This window comes from Triturus cristatus, chromosome 3_1 (assembly GCF_964204655.1).
Source record: "Triturus cristatus chromosome 3_1, aTriCri1.1, whole genome shotgun sequence".
NCBI classification, from domain to species: Eukaryota; Metazoa; Chordata; class Amphibia; order Caudata; family Salamandridae; genus Triturus; species Triturus cristatus.
In genome coordinates, this window is record NC_140583.1 from 1,029,474,187 (window position 1) to 1,029,494,147 (window position 19,961).

The window sequence follows — 19,961 nt, forward strand, 5'->3', positions numbered from 1 at the left end:
ACTTAATTAACTTGGTACTGGCAAGATTGTCTCTATAGTAAATAGTCTGGACTCCCAGACCCCCGACCCCATCCCACAGCATAAACCTGTCCTTTACAGTCCTTAGCACGGTGTCCTGCAGAAATCTTCACTTTCCAGACCCTCCTTCCACATTGCTTGATGCTGGGTTCTGTTATCCCTTATTCAGTGCTCTCTGTTGTCGTCTTTTGCTGCTCTCACCATCTCCCATGCTGAGAGTTGTGACCCACATTGCGCCACCCATCCAGCCACTCCTATGCTTCCTCCAGGGAGCTGAAGTACCAAGTTTTTCCTTTGGCAACAACTCTCAATTTTTCTGGAAACATCATGGAGTGTTTGAGTCCCTGGTCCCGCAGGTCTCTCTTCACTCCCTCAAATGCACGTCTCTGCCGTTGGACGTTTAGTGTGACGTCCGGGAAGAATCGAATCACCACGTTCTCGTGTCATAGGTCACCATGCTGGTGCGCCATCTGGAGGATCATGTCCCTATCTCGGAAGTTGAGAATCTTAGCGATGATTGTCCCTGGCGGGGCATCTGGCTTAGGCTTAGGGATGGGCGCCCTGTGCACACGTTCAATAGTAAAGTAGTTGGAGATACGCTTTGGCTTTAGGTGATTTAAAATCAGGTCTTCAAGGAATAGGTCATCACTGGGTCCCTCCATGCCCTCCGGAACCCCCACCACTCTTATATTTTTCCTGCTTGCCCGCCCTTCTTGGTCTTACAGTTTGGCGGCCATTACTTCTTGTTGTTTTGTGAGGGCCTGGACCTGTTCCTCTAGATTTTTTTGTTCTGGTCTGCAGCTGCGTCACCTCTTTTTCCATTGCGGCTACCTTGTCTGACATTTTCCTATGGTCAGCTCTCAGGAGATTGTCATCCACCGTTATTGAGTCTATTTTAGGATCGATCGTGCATTAAGATCCGCTATAGCTGCCATGATCGTGCTCAGTGAGGGTTCCACCAGAACTTACGGATATCACGGGTTTTAGGGACCCGAGGGCAGGAGCTCCACTAAAATGCCGCCATTGCCGTCGGTTCCGAAGCCACGCCCCTGCAACTTTACATTATTGAGGACATTTGCTGCTCTGGGACACCTTTGAATTGTTTTTCATTTACAGGAGGCCATTGAAAAAGAACTGAAAACATTATTAAAGCACAATTGAGCGCTCTGCTAGTCCGACGCCAGGCCAACAAAGCAATCAAGAGAAAGACATCAGGGTCCACAAATAGCACACATGATCACACAGCTGAATGGTGGCAATGTCTAATTCTGTCTTGATTTTGAACAAAGGATAACATTAACTTGAGGTGGAAGAGAACTACAGGTACATTACTACTTTAACTCATGAAGGTTTTTTCAGATACAAATGACTCCGTTTTGTTGTGTTGTTGGCTGCATAAATCTTTCAGGATGGCATTCACCAAATAATTCAACCTGTCACCCATGCTTGCAACTACAGTGATGATATACTAGTGTTTTGGGCCACAAAAAAGGAAAATGACAAAGCTGTTACGCAAGTGTGTTGTTTGCACGTTAAATGCACGTTAAATGCAGAAAAGTGTGAGGTTCACAAAACTAAACTCAAATTCTTTGGGCATATTTTCTCTGAAGGGGGATTGACTCTTGAACCTTAAAAAGTACAAGCATTCCTATCCACCTATCTCTGCAAGATGTAACCATGCTGCAATCCTTCTTAGGCATTGCCCGCTATTGCTCCAGGTACATTCATGATTTTGCCATTGTGAGTTCCCCATTACGGGAGTTGACTAGAAAGAATGCTCCCTTCCATTGGTCCTCTGAATGTGATCAATGTTTCAAGAAAATCAAACACGCGATTGGAAATGCAACTGCAATGGCTTACTTTGTTCCAAAGTTACATACTGAGATTGTTGTAGATGGAAGCCGGGTGGGGTTGGACCCGATCCTTGCTCAATACAATAGACATCAACATGTTTAGAGACACATTGTGGCCTAAGCCAGATGAAGTCTATCTCAGACTGAACATGCCTATTTTCACCCAGAAAAAGAGAGCCTGGCAATAGCGTGGGCTCGTTAACATTTTCATGGGTTTCTGCACGGAATGCATTTCACCCTTGTCACTGACCACTAGGCGTTGCTCACCACCTTCAGAAATCTGAAAGACAAGATGGCCCCTCACATCGAGGGGTGGGGGTTGAGATTGCAAGAGTATGACAACACTATTATGCATGAGCCAGGAAAGGATCAAAACCTCACAGATTGCTTCTCACAATTGCAATCAGGGTGCAATGTCTAAATCAGCTGAAGCATACATTAATTTCACAGTAAAGGCCAGCACTCCCGCAGCCCTATCCATTAAGCTGATCCTTGCTGCTACCAAAACAGACAGACATTATCACACTCTAAGATATATTTGCAGAGCAATCATGAAGAAAGCATATTCGACCTCTTGCAGATGACATTGAAAATCAAAAATTTAAGAATGTGCAGGAAGAACCTCCTTTCACTCAATAAGGTATCACACTAAGATTTGAGAATTGTCATACATGAGAGCTTGAGACAATAAGCTATTGACCTGGCACACAATGGACATCATGGCATTGTAGCCACCAAGAGAGCCCTCAGATCCATGAGTGTACTGACAAGTTGGTCTGAAGGTCCTATTGTTATACCTGGTGCCAGCTTGGAAGTGGAAGAAACTTTCTGGAGTTTTCCCCCCACAGAATGTTCTTGAATTTCCATCCTCCCTACCCTAGCTCCAAAGGGTCTGGGGTGACAATAGGCTAGTGTGTGTTCTTTATGAGTGCCCTGAGGCAGGTCCTTTGAAATGTAAGTGGGGCAGGGAATAAGCTCCTCCCAACACATCTTGGCAGGATGGTCCATTTGCCAACACCTAGTCTCTTTTTGTGTTGCTGTCAGGGAGGAATACACAATGGTCACCTGCCATGTTAATCATTGTCTTGTGACCCAGGACACAAGCTGCATGACAAGAATATTGCAACTTTCTGAAAGTGGCATATTCAGAATTGTGAGGTTTTAAAATGCTACTTACATGGGTGGCACAATAAGTGCTGCAGGCCCACTAGTAGAATTTAGGTAACAGGTCCTAGGTACATCTGTTACCACTTTACTAGGAACTTATAAGTACATTAAATGTGCCAATTCAGTGTTGGTCAATTGTGCCATGTTTTCAGGAGTGATCACAAGTACTTTAGCATTGATCATTAGTGTCAAAGTGCACAGAGTCCTAACACCAACAAAAACTAATTTCAACAAACAGGAGAGGGGTAGGCAAAAGGTTTGGGAGGAGACCACCTTAAAGCTGAATAGTATCACATACATCTAGAAATCAAAGAATTGTTCATTACTACCCAACTCAAAGCATACCCGTGGAGTTCACACTAGACATATATGGGTGAAGCAGATGTAGGCAAATAGCTCTGTGCACCCATTAACCAGTAGATAGCATGAGTTAAGTTCCTCCACATTGTTGTAAGGAGTACTTCGTTATATATGCAGATGTAACAATAAAGGAAGCCCCTAAAAGATAGTAGCCAATACAGACCAAATAGGGCCTGCCCATTTGCTACCAGAGACTATTGTGTCATCTACGTAACTCAAAGTTACTAATGCAGAAGACTAGGTTTTGTGCCAATATCTCCTCTGCAAATACCTTAGAGGGGTATTTCTACTCAAACACCATTGAGATTTTTCTGCTGTGTGGCTTTTTTGACATTCCACTTCAACACACCATACAATAAAGTAAAGTCTTCAAAATCTCAATTCGCTTATTTAATTGAAAATTAATTTCAGTCCGAAATGTTTATTAGTGCCATGATTTTTGGTTATTTTATTAACATTTTTCTGTCTTATATTTTGCAATTTGTGTAGGCCTCCAGTTCTTTGATCTGCATGAAAGTGGGCCACACCAGTCGTTAATGGCTCTGGATATGGGCAGGAACCTTAAAATCCAGTGGAAGAAGCACGGCCACCCATTTGTAACTGTGAGTTTGTACACTGTTAAGAATCACGCCTACCTGCCACGCGAGATCGACTTGGTGTCGGGCGATGCACACACCGTCCTTGTCATAACTCTTGGGCAGCATTTCAGGCCTTTCCCAATCGCCATCTTTATCAGGCGTGCTATCAATGTCCGCAAAGCTGTGCTACGTCTCCTGATCCGAAGTCCAGACACCAAGGTCATCTTGAAACTGGAAAACACCAGGGACAAGACCCCTGATGTAGAACGGTTCAGTGACTTTCATGGCTACCTCCAAAACCTTGCATTGACTTTCATCTTTCAAGATATGTACGTTGGCATCATCGACGCTTGGGACATGACCATTGCTTATGGTGCCTACAGTGTTCATCCACCCAAAGATGTCATAGCAAACCAGGTCAATGTGTTTCTCACATATATTTGCTGACAGGTCTCCGTGAGGTGGAGAGACGGTGTCTAAATTAATTGCATTTGGAGTGTTCATGGAATCGCAGAAGAATTGATTTTTTCATTCAATTTTAGCTTTCATCATTCATGTTCATTATTTGACTGACTGAGCAAACACTATGAGATGTATCAGGTAAAAGGTTTCGTGGAAACCATGTTGCAATTTGTCTACTGCAATGGCTGATTCAAGTCAACAGTTTTATTTGGCAGTATTTGAGTTTGTCTGAGGTGAAAACCATCAACAACATTTAAATTTGGTCTGCAAAATTGTATTTTTCAATTTGTATTTGCAACAATGAAAACATCTTTTTATGATCCAATGTAATGCTGACACAATGCACAATTAGCCATTTTAATACCACTGACATCTTTTACAAATGACAAATTCAAGCGCAACTCACAAATCTACTAAGGGTGCCACATATTCTAATGACAGTTTTGACCGCAACCTCAATAAATAATATTATTTACCACATGAAAATGATTAGTAGTTATTGCACAGAAACACTTTTTGAAGCTTTTGGTTCATTCAGCTAAACCTCTATCCATGCATAATAACTAATGTTTGCAAAGAAGAAAACAGTTATGGTTACGGTAAAGGAATTGAGTCTTATCAAAAGCATGGATGCAACAGAACAAGATGTGGTAGTGGGTTGTAGAAGTGGCAATAGCCCTTTTGAGTGTTCCACTCCAAAACACATGCAATAATGGCCTTGGGTATTTGTAATGCCTTTGATAGTTGTCCTTCTTAATCAAACATATTAAGGTTTTGTCTCAGTGAACAGACTCTCTAAGCAAGCATGAGGCAATGTTAATGGAGTTACAAATCATGAAGGCCTGTATATTAGTGTGTGCCCACTGTTACGTACCATCAGGCACATGCATTAAAGGTTTTTGCGAGTGTAAACGGTGCAATTCGCAAAAATCGTCCATTTGCAATCGCAAATTGGCCTTTAGCGATGCATGAAAGTGTTTGACAAGCGCAATTTAAGAATTCACTATTTTTTGCCAGTTCCTAAATTGCGATTGCATTTAAGGAATCGCAAATTCGAATTCCTTAAATGCAATTCAAGAAGTACTTTGAAATAGCGATTTCGCTATTTGAGATCGCAAATAACAGTGAAATCAAACTGGTCTGGAACTTGCAAAAACTTTGAAAAATGCGATAAAATGCATTTTTCAAAGTTTCAGATTACACACACACACGCCCCTGGGGCATGTGTGTGCCAACATGGGTGCACGTCACAATTTCGTGGGTGCAATAGGGTGTCCTTTTGACACCTTTGCACCCCTGAAATTGCATGCGCAATTTGTGAGTACATATTGTACTGGCAAATTGCGCATGCAATTTCCCATCCATTTGTATGGGCCTGTGGGCCCATAGGAATGAATGGGAAGCCATTTCTTAATTGCGACTCGCAATTTGCGAGTTGCAATTAAGGAATGTTTAGAAATCGCTATTTTTATTGCGATTTCTACAAGCATAGGCTTATGAGAGTCCCTGATTGTGATTCCTTAATAATCGCAATTAAGAGCTCGCAAAAGCATTTCCTGATGCATGTACCCCTATGTGACCAGCATGTGTGTCTGTTCCATGGAATGTTATGCTTCTGACACAATTTTTGCCTTTTAGTACAACATTAGGCACAGCAACCATATTTGTTATGGACAAGTACACACACTCTTTCATCTAGTGACTCACTAGATGCCTTTACCACGCATGCCTTTACCACACATGATTTTACTATGCAGATCCCTTTACCAAGCAGATGCCTTTACCACCCATTTTAATTTATTATTACACTGTCAGCTTCTGTGCCTATATATTGTCAAGTTTTTTAGATTTCCAGGTCTATCGTATTATGAACCAATTGCTATTTGTATTATAGTTTAATGAATTGACATACTGTGCACTGAATCAGAAATGTTTAAAAATCAATACGCAGGCCTGAATAATCGACAACCATCCAATAAGGCAAATGAATAATTTATTTATTTATTATTGTACAGGACATTAGAATTGCGAATCATGCTTTTAATGCAGTGAAGATTTCTATTAATAGGTTTTTATACAAAAGATAAAAAATATTTCTGTGATAATAATATATGACGTTCTTCAAGGTATTCAATGAATTGCAATCTAATTTACATGCAGTATGCCTGCATGTTTTTGTTTATTGTCTCTTGCCTAAGTTTGTTTCTTAACAAATGGCCCTCCCAGGTATTAAAAGCCCATCCCACACAGGCAGGGAAGAAGGAGGGGTTCCCTATCCAGCTTGCTCGCTCTGGCCTTGTGGTCTCCCGTCTCGTATCTGCGAATCCCCTGCCCGAACTGCCTGGGTCACTTCTTGGAGGGCAGAAGACAAAGGCCACCTCTGCATTAATATTCATCTATTATTATACCAAGAGCACTCCCCAGCCCCATGCAGGGGGGGAAATGTAAAGGAGATGGGGTGTGGGCAAAAAAATAGAAGTTGTAGAGAGTGCTGATGATGCTGGAACACAAATGACATAACATGAACGTAAGCTGCGCTACAGATGTTTTTCAATGAACTGGTGTGTGGGATGGCCTACTGTAACTTTTATAGAGGGGGAGACTTTAAAATTAATAAACTTCTTATTCCTACCATAATCATGCAAGAAAGTGCTGATGCTGTTCAGATAAAAGTCACCATAAAAGTTGCAACTTTAGAGCTGAGTAACTTGATCAGACTGCACCTGCTCCACTTCCTCCCACACTGAGCTAGGCTAAAACCCGGCACCCAGCCCTAAAAACCACTCCAACTCCCCCCACTCCGAGCCCCCGAGGCCAGCCTCTCCAGATCCTTCCTGTGCCTCTCTTCACCCATTCGCTCTGCAATGAGAGCGCTGACTGCCTTAACCATGTATGCGTGTGGTTAAGACATACGCGTGGTTAAAGCATATGCTTGGTTCGGGCAAACGTTGTTCCGCTTGCTTTAAAACGGCACAGTTGGATCAGCCCGAATTCTAAATGCTATTTCCCCTAAAATTACCCTTCCCACCCTTTACCACTACCCCTACCACTCTTAAACACTATCCACTCCTAAACCTTAAAGCACCCCTAAACTGTAAAGGTACTCTTACCGCCCTTCACCACTGCCCAACACAAAATCCCTAAAATTACTTGTACCACCCTTTCCACTAACCACCCCTAAATCCTAATATGACCCTTGCCACCCTTTACCACTACACACCCCAACCTTAACATTACTGTTACTACCTGATACGACAATCCACCCCAAACCCTAAAATGACCCATCGATGTAAAACACGTCCCTGTAACCTGCGGTTCTATCAGGGAATAGATATATATGTGTGTGTGTGTGTGTATATAAAGGTTACAAGGATGTTATAGTTCAGAAATGGAATAAAAGAAAATAGAAATTCATTAAAAAAACAAAGATTTAATTATTTTTTAACGTCTATTACACACTGGAGTGGGGCCGCATGGCCCCCTCCCAAGACCGATTCCAGCCCAGGTAAGTCCATCCTCCTGGGCCAGGCCTCTATATATTTTTTTTTAAAGGGGAGGGGGCTGAAAGCCCCCCTTCCCCAGGCCAATTTCGTCGCAGGGGATCCCATCCCCTGGGGGCTAGGCCTTTTCTTTTTTTATATATATATTTTGTTTCAAGAGAGGGCGGTTGAGCAGCAACCCTTCTGGACCATATTTGGCTCCAGGGGCCCATCCTTCGTGGGGGCCTCCTCATTGGGTCCCCCACGGTCCCAGTCAGCTCCCTGCCACCTGCGTGAGTCAGCATTGCTTTTACATGCAGGAAGCTGCTGGCATGCAGCTCTCTTTGTATAAAAGCAAAAGTGTGCTCCGCTTTGAGCAAGCAAGAGCAAAATGCTCTGGCTTGCTTAAAGCGGAGCACACTGTTTGCTATGGCATGGTAGGAGCGGGAGCAACCTGCTTCCCCATACTAAAATGGTTAAAGAAAATCATTTGTATGCTCCCTATTACTACCCAAAAGACAGTTGTTCAGGCACTTGTAACATCTAGACTGGATTACGGAAATAGAAATATTCTTTTTTTTGGGCTCAAATAGGAAGGTTCTACGTAAGCTTCAGGTGGTTCAGAATTCGGCCGCTAGATTGCTCTGCAAACTTCCTAGAATGACTTCCACCACTATTGCCTTGAGAGATCTTCATTGGCTTAGAGTGGAAAACTGGACTAAATTTAAAGCTCTGAACCATATGTTCAAGATTAAGACAGGTACTGCTCCCCACTACCTGCAAAAGTTAGTCCGTCCCTATCAACCTTCTCGCCTGTTACGATCCACCACTCAGGAAAAATTTGTGGTCCCTAGGGTCAAGCTTGCACCAATGGGTGGCCGCTCCTTTTCCTATCTCGGCCCTCTCTTATGCAACTCTCTCCCCATAACGATCCGTAAAGAAACACTATATACAAATTTTTGCAAATTACTAAAAACCTGGTTATTTAATCAGTAAACCTTTGCCTTTCCTCTTCCTCTGCCCATAATCCTGCGCTGGGAAACCCTTTTTGGGTAGCTGTGCGCATTATAAAATTATTTTAACATAACATAACATAACAAACTGCAATGTCCAGGGAATGGGCACCCCAGGACATTGCTGGAGCTGCCCCTTGGGGGTGGTGGTCTCCAAGGCAATTGAGGGTTCCACAATGTGAGCCACATGGCCCCCCTCCTCTGTTCTGCCCTGGGGAGGTGGTGTTCCCTGGGGCCGGAGAGACCGCAAAGCACCCTCTTCATTATTTTTGGGATTTACCCTGGGGAGGTGGCGGTCCCCGGGGCTGTGGGGCATGCAGCCCCAGCATGTATTAAATTAAAGACTCAGGGAGGTGGTGTTTCCTGGGGATGCAGGGGGGGGGGTCTGTGTGCACCATGCACTGTATTATATTAATGCTCCAAGGAGGTGGTGGTCCCCGGAGCTGTGGGGGGTGATCCGTACGCCCTCGCAATGTATTATATTAAAGTTCTGGCGAGGTGGCTTTCCCCAGAGCTGCATGGAGGGTATGTACGCCCTGCACTAAATTATAATAAAGCCCCAGGGAGGTGGTGGTCCCGGGGCTACTATAAGCTCCAGGAGGGGGCCCCTGTATGCTCCCTCCTTTTTCAGATCCCAATGCCCCCGTGACCTGGCTGACTCAGGGGCCAAGTTAATTGAAAGTGGGAGACCGAGTTTTATTTGTTAAAATTTTGGTAAAGTTTGCGGATACACCAGAGATTATTTTAAAAAAATGCTTTATAGCCATGGCAGGGTCTCTGGAAGAGCCCTGCACCACAGCGAGGGGCTCAGGGTGTCCCTACCCTGGCCCCCCTTTTAAAAAAATCTTTTTCTGTGGGACTCGACTTCAAGCCGAGTCCCAAGAGGGCTGCCAACGCTTCCTGGTTGAAGTGTTGGCAGCCAATCAAATTTTAGTAGGATTCGCAAGTCCACTGCAAGGACTGGCGGCCCCAGACATTTATATTGGTTTAAGTTAGATATCTGAAAAACTACTGAATGGATATACACCAAATCACAAAAAGCATGCTTTCTGGACCAACATCTAGCTTTCTGTCAAATTTGGTGTAATTCTGTTTAGCAGTTCGGACTGTAGTTGTGTTCAAAAAATGAAAAAACCCCATAGACTTAACATTGAGAAAATGCATTTTGGGACCCTCCTTTTTTCTCTGGCCCCCACTTGACGAATCACTGCAAAACTTTCAACACAGCAGCTGAACGAAAAAGCTGCACCCATTAAAATACTGATACACAAAACTCAACAAACCCTGCTAACCCCACCTCTCTCATCATAGGAGTATCCCCCTCACCAAAAGTAGATATAAGGCATGACATCCATTGGTTGCAGGATGGAGGAACTGGGTAAAGCCATCCTGATGCTAGACACAAACTTAATACTGCCATGGCAAGAAAAATAAAGGGTTGAGAATAAGGGGGCATCTTTTCCTTTTGTACCCCTAGCAGAATCAATTGGGTCGTAACCACAATCCACAAACCCAGTCTAGTAGCAAAGAATCTGCTTATGTCTCTTTTTAAATTTTCCAAACACGGACATTTGGCAAACATGTGAATTAGGCCCGCCCCATAGAGCTGAGAGCGAGGACTATTCATGCTGGATACTCCTCCCCATTTAATAATTTTCACCAGAGTGATATAAAGGTTGAACCATGTTTTGTAATGCTGGGCTTGCAGGTTGGTTGACATAAAAATTGAGTGGGCCAGGTCTAGTGAAGCTACACTTTCCCCGTTGTCCATTTGCAGTGCCGTCTGCCATAGACTGCTTACCCATGTCCTCCACCATCCTACTATTCAGCAATCTTTATAAAACCCCAATTCATGGCTTTTTCTCGATCAATGCATCTAATATATCTAACCTAGAAAACCCACCCTGCCCGCCTCCTTTTTTTCCCATAAAGTCCCTTATGTCTAGATATTTAAAAAATTCATTGGGCCATATTATCAAGGAACGGCGATAACATTATCGCCGCTTTAGCGGCAGGAAACTGCCGCTAAAGCGGCAATAATGGACTTGATAATATGCCCTTGTGACTTCCCATAGAAGCCCAGGTTCACACCAGAACCTGGGCTTCTATGGGAATTCACAAGGGCATATTATCAAGCCCATTAGCGCCGCTTTAGCTGCAATTTCCTGCCGCTAAAGCGGCGATAATGTTATCGCCGTTCCTTGATAATATGGCCCACAGTTGTAGTTATACCTTTATCATCAAAAAAATCTGAATTGATCAGTCCCAGACCTTTCCAGCATCTAACATAGGCATCCCGAAAGATATCCAGTAAAAGGGTTTTTTTATCTAAAGGGGTGTATAAAAGCTAAAGCAGCCAATACGCGTCTTCTTTTGAAGAGCTGACCAGATTCATTATGCACACACAAGCGTTTTGAACCTCATGTTACCCAAAATCTACTTGTCGCAAAAGGCGTTCCTTGATCTCCTCCCCTGCCAATACCTCATAACATGTGGGAGGATCATTACCTAAAGCATAATCCTTCCTCTTACCATAAAGAAAGACAGCCATCTGTTGCAGCACCGAGGTCCAATAATATAATCGAAAATCTTGTGAGGGTCCAAAACTTCAGTGCCCTCCTGGGCCTTGCATAGGCCCAAAAAAATCTCTGTGTTATCCCATCCAAAACCTTAAACCAAAAAGTATCCCCTTCGAGGGTAATAGCTCTAAAAAATATAAGATTTTAGGTAAAAACATAATTTTTACTAAACTGCTTCTCCCAATCAGAGTGATTATGAGATTATTCCTTCTCTCAAACTCTAGTTTAGTTTTACAGATCAGAGGATCCAAATTAATCTCCACAATTTTATCAGTGTCTGCCGTAACATAAACCCCCAAATATACTGCACTCGGCACTACCCGCATATCTTCAAACTGCACATTGCCATTGATGACTATCTGAGTTTTATCCCGATTGAGTTGGTACCCGGAGAATCAACCAAATTGATCTGCCGCCAGCTACATTTCCCTGACTGCCTTGGCAGTGTCCGGGGCAACAATTGCCAGGCCATCAGCATACACCAAGATATTAGTTTTCCACCCCTTCGGAACACGTTGGTGAGATTGTAAAATTACCCTTAATTCTCTGAATTAGAGGATCTATGTTAGAAACGGGGTAGCTTGGCTCGGAGCGGGTAGGCTAAACTTCGGAGCAATGTGTAAAGCATCTGCGCAGTCCACATTCACAGGCGACACACTGGGCACACTACAAAAGAGACTCCACACCAGGTTGTGTAAAAGTAGTCTTTGTATTAGGAAAACACATTAGAGTCATAATCACAGGCAAATTTAACGCTGTGCCAACTGACACCAGGTAGCACTTTTTACAGGGGGATTATTTACAGGGCAGGACCAATCGGGCCGCTGCCAGAACCATCATAAGCACAATTAGGATAAATGAAAGTCCAGTAGTAATAAATGGGTAACAGCCAGTGACTTCTGGCAAGATCAGGAACTTAGCATCCTCATATTAGCAGTGTTACACAATAGGCATAAACCTTGGCATTAGCATAAATGCATTAGACATAAGGATAAAGCATCATCACAATAGTATTGGGCATGAATTACATTTGTATGAGGCCTCTCGTTAGGCTTAAAAGCGTTAGGCCTAAACCTGCGGCATAACTGAAATGTCATTAGGCATAAATCATAATGGGTCAGACATAGGCCTAGGTCACCATAGCCTGATATTGACAGGCCTCATTAGCAGTTTGCATACTCACATGACATTAGGCACACTTGCATGAAAACACGTTATGCAGAACACCACCAATGTAAGCCTTAGGGGAAAAGAAACCATTAGGCATAAATCCCATCAGCACAAACAACGTTAGCAGTGGCCTAACCCAGAAAAATATCATGGCATGACGTTAGGCATCATCAGTAGCATAAATGCAACAGTAGGCCTAAAAAAATAGATTCTGCACCAATCCTGGGGTGTAAACATATTGGGCATGAATCATGGTAAGTAGATAAGGCATCTAATCCATCATACCTGCAACCAGCAGTGTAGCTACATTGCACATAACATTAGCATGCAACCCCCTTATGCAGGAAATAGCACGAGGCAATAGGCCTCGCAGGTATAAACACTGTGTGCCCCAATTGTAGCAGCTGCCCACTGTCCCGCGGGGCAGCTGTGTAAGGTACAGTTAGCCCGGGTCCCCGTGGCTTCGACGGGGAGCCCGCGATGCTCCGGACAGCTTCCCCAAGGCAGGGGGAGGCGGAAATGAAGCCCGCGAGGTTCTGTCACAGCTGGCCTCGCCCACAACCAGGCGCGGGCGCCAACGTCGTGTTCCTTTTCTTTGGTGCTCTTGGTGGCGGCGACGCGGGGTGGGCTCCCGCTTAATTGAAAGCGCATGAAGCAGGGTGGGCTCCCGCTACGCTCCCTTAAAGCACCAACACGCGGGGTGGGCTCCCGCGGTATTTATTTTTTTAACAAGCAGCTCTCCCTGGCAGCACATGGGTAGGCTCCCGCTGCTGAATGAAATATGAAGACGGGATGGCCTCCCGCTTTTCTTGGCAATTTGCGGGGGCTTAAAATATAACGCTCATCGGGCGCTAGAGCCCACCAAAAGCTTCAGGGACAACAGGTAGCGCTCCTCTTCTCCTGGCACTCCAAATGTAGCGCTCACAAGGCGATCCAAATATAGCGCTAGATAGCAGGCAAACTAGGATTACAGCGCTCACGAGGCGCTAGGGGCCAAGGGAACACAGTCCCACACAAGAAAGTAGCGCCCATGCTCCTCACCTCCTTGAGGTGCTGGCAAGCAATTTATAGCGCTCATGAGGCGCTAGGGCAGGAGAGCAGGCAGGCAATACTGGGCAAGATCAGCAGGCAGTAGGCACTCATCAAGTCAGGACAGCAAATCCTAGGAACAGTCAACCCCCGTAACGTGGCACTCCTCGTGGCACACCAGTCTTCACTCCAGTAAGGGGCTCTCACTGGCCCTGTGGACACCAGAGGGGGATAGATGGGCACAGGGGCCAGCACACAGGCCCTTGCGGCGGTACCTCCTGGCAGAGTGTCCCCTCTCAATCAAAGTCCACAAACCGCTCTGACACATGGAGTCTCAGCTCCTCTATATATACACTCCTCACCCCACCTACCAGAAAAGGCCAGCAGCTTCTAGAAGGTTCTCTGGGGAAACCGGTCACAACTGGATGTGGGGGAGGTGTAGAGCACCCCGTCTAAACCAAAGGGGATGATGGACGGAGTGTCGAACATTGCAAGCACTCACCCCCAGTCAACTGATCTGGGTTTAATCCATCATCACTCTTTAGCTCACTCCGCCACCCCATTTCAGACATGGCCATATGCAAATCAGTCTGACCCTGTGCCTCATGGGAACAGTCCAGCCTGAACTGCCAAGCCATGTCTTCCCTGAACCGGAGACAAGCATCTTGGGACCAGTTTCTGGCTAATCAGCCATCATCAGCCAGGCTAGCTTGAATCCCGTGGCAAAGTGAGCAAGGGACCCACGTCTGGGCATACCCTGCCAACTTAGGGCGAACAAAGCAAAACCAAAGATGATGATGGACGGAGTGTTGAGCATTGCAAGCACTCACCCCCAGTCAACTGATCTGGGTTTTATCCATCATCATTCTTTAGCTCACTCCGCCACCCCAGTTCAGACATGGCCATATGCAAATCAGTCTGACCCTGTGCCTCATGGGAACAGTCCAGCCCGAACTGCCAAGCCATGTCTTCCCTGGACCGGAGACAAGCATCCTGGGACCTGTTTCTGGCTAATCAGCCGTCATCAGCCAGGCTGACTTGAATCCAGTGGGAAAGTGAGCAAGGGACCCACGTCTGGGCATACCCTGCCAACTTAGGGCGAACAAAGCAAAACCAAAGGGGGTGATGGACGGAGTGTTGAACATTGCAAGCACTCACCCCCAGTTAACTGATCTGGGTTTAATCCATCATCATTCTTTAGCTCACTCCGCCACCCCAGTTCAGACATGGCCATATGCAAATCAGCCATGTCCTGGGCCGGAGACAAGCATCCTGGGACCGGTACTGGGGTGAAGGTATGACATTGTTCTGCATTTTGTCCATCAACTGCTGTTTTTGCATTTGTCACACCGAGTGAGAAGGGCATGCCCAGACGTGGGTCCCGTGCTCTCCATGCCACTGGAATCAAGCTATCCTGGCTAGGATGCTTGTTTCCAGTCCAGGGAGGACCTGACTTGGCAGTTCGGTCTGGACGGTTCTCATGAGGCACACGGTCAAGACTGATTTGCATATGACTGGGTTCAAACCGGAAAGGCATAATGAGCAAAAACACGATGGATTTAGTCCCAGATCTCTGTACTGGGGTGAATGGATGACATTGTTCTGCATTCTGTCCATCAACTGTTGTTTTTGCATTTGTCACCCCGAGTGGGAAGGGTATGCTCAGATGTGGGTCCCGTGCTCTCCATGCAACTGGAATCAAGCTATCCTGGCTGAAGAGGGGTGAAACCCCGAAACTGGTCCTAGGATGCTTGTTTCCAGTCCAGGGAGGACCTGGCTTGGCAGTTCAGTCTGGACTGTTCCCATGAGGCACAGGGTCAAGACTGATTTGCATATGGCTGGGTTCAAACTGGAAAGGCATGGTGAGCAAAAAAGCGATGGATTTAGGCCAAGATCTCTGTACTGGGTTGAATGTATGACATTGTTCTGCAGGGCTTCCCTCCAAAAGCTGGGGGTGTGTGAGATGGACACGCCCCAGGGGGCCAGAGTCAGCCTTGGTCACTTTGAGCACTAGACCTGCAACCCACTTCAGGCAGGCACAAAACTGACAGAAACGGTGACTTCTAAAAGTGACATTTCTCAAGCATTGAACATAAACTTGCGAACACCATTGCACAGCATTTATTATTTCCCGTTTGACCATACATATTTATTGTGTTTTAATTTCAAACTACCAATTCCAGGTTAGGAAAAAACTAGGGGGAAGGCAAAAAGTTCCGGGGTGACCCTGTAAGCAGGGCCAAGTCCAACAATCTATATCAAGGGCAAACAAACGGGGGGCAGGGGAATTCTTGCCTTGTGCCCCGTCGAATCACCGCCATCTCAGATTCTCCCCCATTAATGAAATGATAGCAGTTGGGTTAAGATATAATGTTTTAATTGATCTGATATATCGGTCCCCAGTCCCTTTTTATTCATTTGCACCCACAGATAAGGCCAGGAGACCCTATTTAATGCTTTCTCAGCATCCAAAAGTATTAAAGCCATAGGGTCTCCTTTTATCTTAACCGTGTCAAATAAAGTAATTACTCGGCAGATATGATCCGTTGTACCCATTCCTGGGATAAATCCATGTTGTACCAGGAACACAATTTACCTTTATTGTACCAGACAATCGCATGGCTAGAATCTTGGCATAAATTTTAGCATCGCAATTAGGTAAAGTAATTGGTCAATAAAACCCTAGTTCCAGCAAGGATTTAGATTTTTATGTTTCAAATTTCTGTATTAAAGTTTTGCACAGCCAACAAAATAACATTAGCATGATGAAGTACACATCCTGATAACCCACAAAGTGGGAGAAGCCAGATAAGCTTCCTAAAAACCCCTAAAATCAACCCCAACCCCAGAAAACCCACCCCACCCCAGTTCCACCCCGTCCCCTACCCACCCCCACTACTGGAAATGTCCACCCTAGCTGTGCCTTGAGAGCACTCCTGCACCTGTCCGGTAAGGCACAGCAACCTCAGGTATTTAGGGCAGGTAATCTCATTAAATTCAGAAGAGAGCAGTGCTAAAAGGGGTCCCCACAGGTCCGGGAATGACGCACTCTTGTCAACTAGTGAGAGGGAAATCCTCTCCATACCAAGGATATGCCACATACGATCCAGCCAGCCGTGTGAGAGGGTATGCGATTGGTTCCCCAGTGTGTGAGTATATTTTGAAGGGAGGCCTCCAAGGCTAATGCGATTTAGTGGTCCCTCCATGATTTTAAAGGGAATGTGAGAGCGTTCGGTAACCCCAAGAGGATGTAGGCTGGAAACCGGTGTAATTCGGTTTTGAAGTGAGTATATATGTCCAGTAGGACCTGCTCCCAGTAGGATTTCAACCGAGTGCAATCCTACAGTACGTGGTTCAGATTACCCAGTAGACCACACCCGCGCCAACAAGAATCTTTTAATGGGTTGCATTTGTGGAGATGCACAGGAGTGCAGTACCAGCACGCTGTGTGTTTGGCCCTGCAGTAGATGTCCTGCCATTCTCGTTGGGTGAGAGTACGTTCCAATTCGTATTCCCATTTCTTTTGGACTCGGTGTCTTGTGAGATGGAAGGGCCTATCTAATTAAGCAGTATAACAGCGAAATGATATGAGCGTCATCCGTCTTAAATAGCAGCCACCTTTCAAATGTGGTCAGGTAACGCTGCGCTTGTGAACGGACCTCCGGGTGAACCAGTGCCGTATCTGTTGATAGTGAAAGCGTTTTGTCTCGGGGAGCCCCTGCTCACTACGGAAGTCCTCAAAATGATATTGGTCCCTCTTCGCCGAAGAAGTGTCCGATCGATTTGCACCCCTCCCATGTACACTATGCAAAAGCCGTTACATCCATCCCCGGGAAAAAGGAAATGTTGGTGACAATGGGAGTCAGGGGGGATGGAAAGTTAGTGAGATTCCTTTTTACCGAGATTTTGTCCCAACCCATAAGAGGAGCCTGTGTTACGCACGAAAAGTAAAGATTTTTAGGTCTAGCCACCTTAGAGAGGAAGGGTATCTGTCATAATGTCCGCCCTGCTAGTGCCCTGTCTATGAAAAGCCAGTGCTTTTTGGACTCCGAGCATGACCACTCAACGAAAGTCTTCATCTGGGCCGCCCAGTATTAATCCTGGAGATTGGGGATCCCCAGCCCCCCTCCCTACCAGAGGCTGTGCCGCATTCTGGCCCTCCTTGCCCACCCAGATAAAGGATTCTAGCTCTTTCTGCAGTATGCACAACATGCCTTGGCGGGGGGGGGTCGTGCTCCAGAGGGAGAGTCTGGAAGAGGAATAAGATCTTGGGCAGGATAGACATTTTGATAGACACTATCCGGTCGAGCCAAGACAGCATGTGTGGGCTTCAACGGCGCAAGCCTTCCCTAATCTGTCGGAGCAGGGTTAAGTAATTAAGCTTTATGGTGCCATGTATTGACACAGAGAGTTGTATCTCCAAGTAGGGAATCGCAGCTGAGGCCCATTGTATAGGAAGTGCGCTCTTTAAGGAGTTAAGTTTAGAGGGTTTCAAGGTGAGATTTAGAAACTGCAATTTATGGACATTGATTTTAAATCCTGCAGCTTGGGAGAAGCATTCCATATCCAACAGTACCAATGCGACACAGATCTGGGGGTTTTCTAACATCACAATCACATTGTCTGCATACAGACTGAGTGTATGCGAATCCCCCCAAAGCGAATGCCCAAGACCAGCTGATTGTCTTGAATAAGTTGAGCAATTCGCTCCATGTATAGGGCAATAAGCAAGTGGAGAGGGGACAACCTTGACGGTTCCCTCTCTGTATGGGAAATGGGGGGGAAGCGTATCCATTTACTCGAACAGTGACTACGAGGTTCGTATACCCGCTAAAGACCCAAGCGATGAATGTCTCTTGGAGACCAAAGTGCTGCAACGTTGCTTTTAAATATCACCAGTTCACTCTTTCAAACGCTTTCTCAGCATCCATGGACAATAGCAAGTGCTCAGTGTTGAAACACTGTGCTTTGTCAATTATGTGAATTATGCGTTTCGTGTTGTCCGCGCATTGGTGACTAGGCACAAAACCCGACTGGTCTGGGTCGATCAGCCCAGGCAGAAGCGGTGACAGTCGGGACACATGTACGCCTGTGAATAGCTTAAAATCAACATTGAGGCCTGTATGAGGTGCATTGCCGCTTATCTTTCCCAACTTTGGGGATGACTATCACAGATGCTCCCAGCATCGACCTGGGAAGGGCAGATGTTGTCCCTACAGCGTTATATACTCTCTTGAGTATGGGAGACAATATCGGACTGAAAGCTTTTTAGAACGCAGCAGTGAATCCATCTGGTCCTGGGGATTTCAGCGGTTTAAGCTTGGTGATAGCCGAGATTATCTCCTGGATCCTAATCTTTTTATTTTTTTTATTTTATTTTAGGTAGTTTTATATAGCGCAAATTTGACCCGAAGATCGGGTATCAGAGCGCTTTACATAGCACCAGCTGCGTTACATGAGAATAGTTTTTTTGTTTGTTTAGGCACGGGGAGATTAAGTGATTTGCCCAGAATCACAGGATGTTCAGCGTCACTGCTGAGACTCGAAACCATTTCCCCAGATTCAAGGTCGACCGGCCTTGCCGTTAGGCCAATTCCTCTCCCCGGGGCTGCGATTTCTTCCCCCTGGTCATCGGTGATTGTAGAGATGGGGACTCCCTGCAAATATTGTGTTTGGGCCTGAGGAGACAGATTTTGCTCAGTATACAGTTCTGTATAAAATTGGCGAAAGGTGTTGGCAATACGCTGAACGGTAGCCATCTCCTAACCCATTGGGGGCGATCACTGAGTCAACAGTAGATGCTTGCCTCTGTGCTCTAAGCCTATAAGCTAACAGTCAGGTGGTGTGGGCGAGTCAGGAAGGGGTCCCCAAACTAAATAACAACCCCAACAACATACAACATGTTAACAAGACAAAACAAGAGAAATCTGGAATGTCCTGGGAGTACATTCCCTTAGGATGAGGGTGGAAGAGGTCCCGTTTGACAGGCCAACCTACTCCCCCCGAACCCTGGCCTTCCGTGAAGGCAGGGATGCACCTGTCTGATCTATAGTGCCTGGGGGGACAATCCACACAAGCTCAGTCGCCTGCAGACACAGGTTGGGCCTGTGAAATCTTCTCCCAATGATGCTAGGACCACCTGACTCTCTCTAGCGATTGTTTCTGGATAGGGACGTAGTTTCAGAGAGTTTGCGCCAATGTTCTTCCAACTCCCTGGACGCCGGCCTTTACCCGAACCGGTAGGCAAGGGCAG

At 45.7% G+C, this 19,961-nt stretch overlaps 1 protein-coding gene across 2 annotated transcripts in view; it reads left to right on the forward strand.

The window, feature by feature from the left end:
- The window catches only part of LOC146861440 (NXPE family member 1-like), a 739,873-nt gene extending 734,957 nt beyond the window's left edge, over positions 1-4,916 (forward strand). For both annotated transcript variants that reach the window (XM_085645734.1, XM_085645736.1), the window contains one exon: positions 3,888-4,916. In XM_085645734.1, coding sequence (XP_085501860.1) covers positions 3,888-4,423 — 536 coding nt within the window. In that variant the 3' untranslated portion in view covers positions 4,424-4,916. The remainder of the gene's footprint in view (positions 1-3,887) is intronic.
- Positions 4,917-19,961: the final 15,045 nt, after the last annotated feature.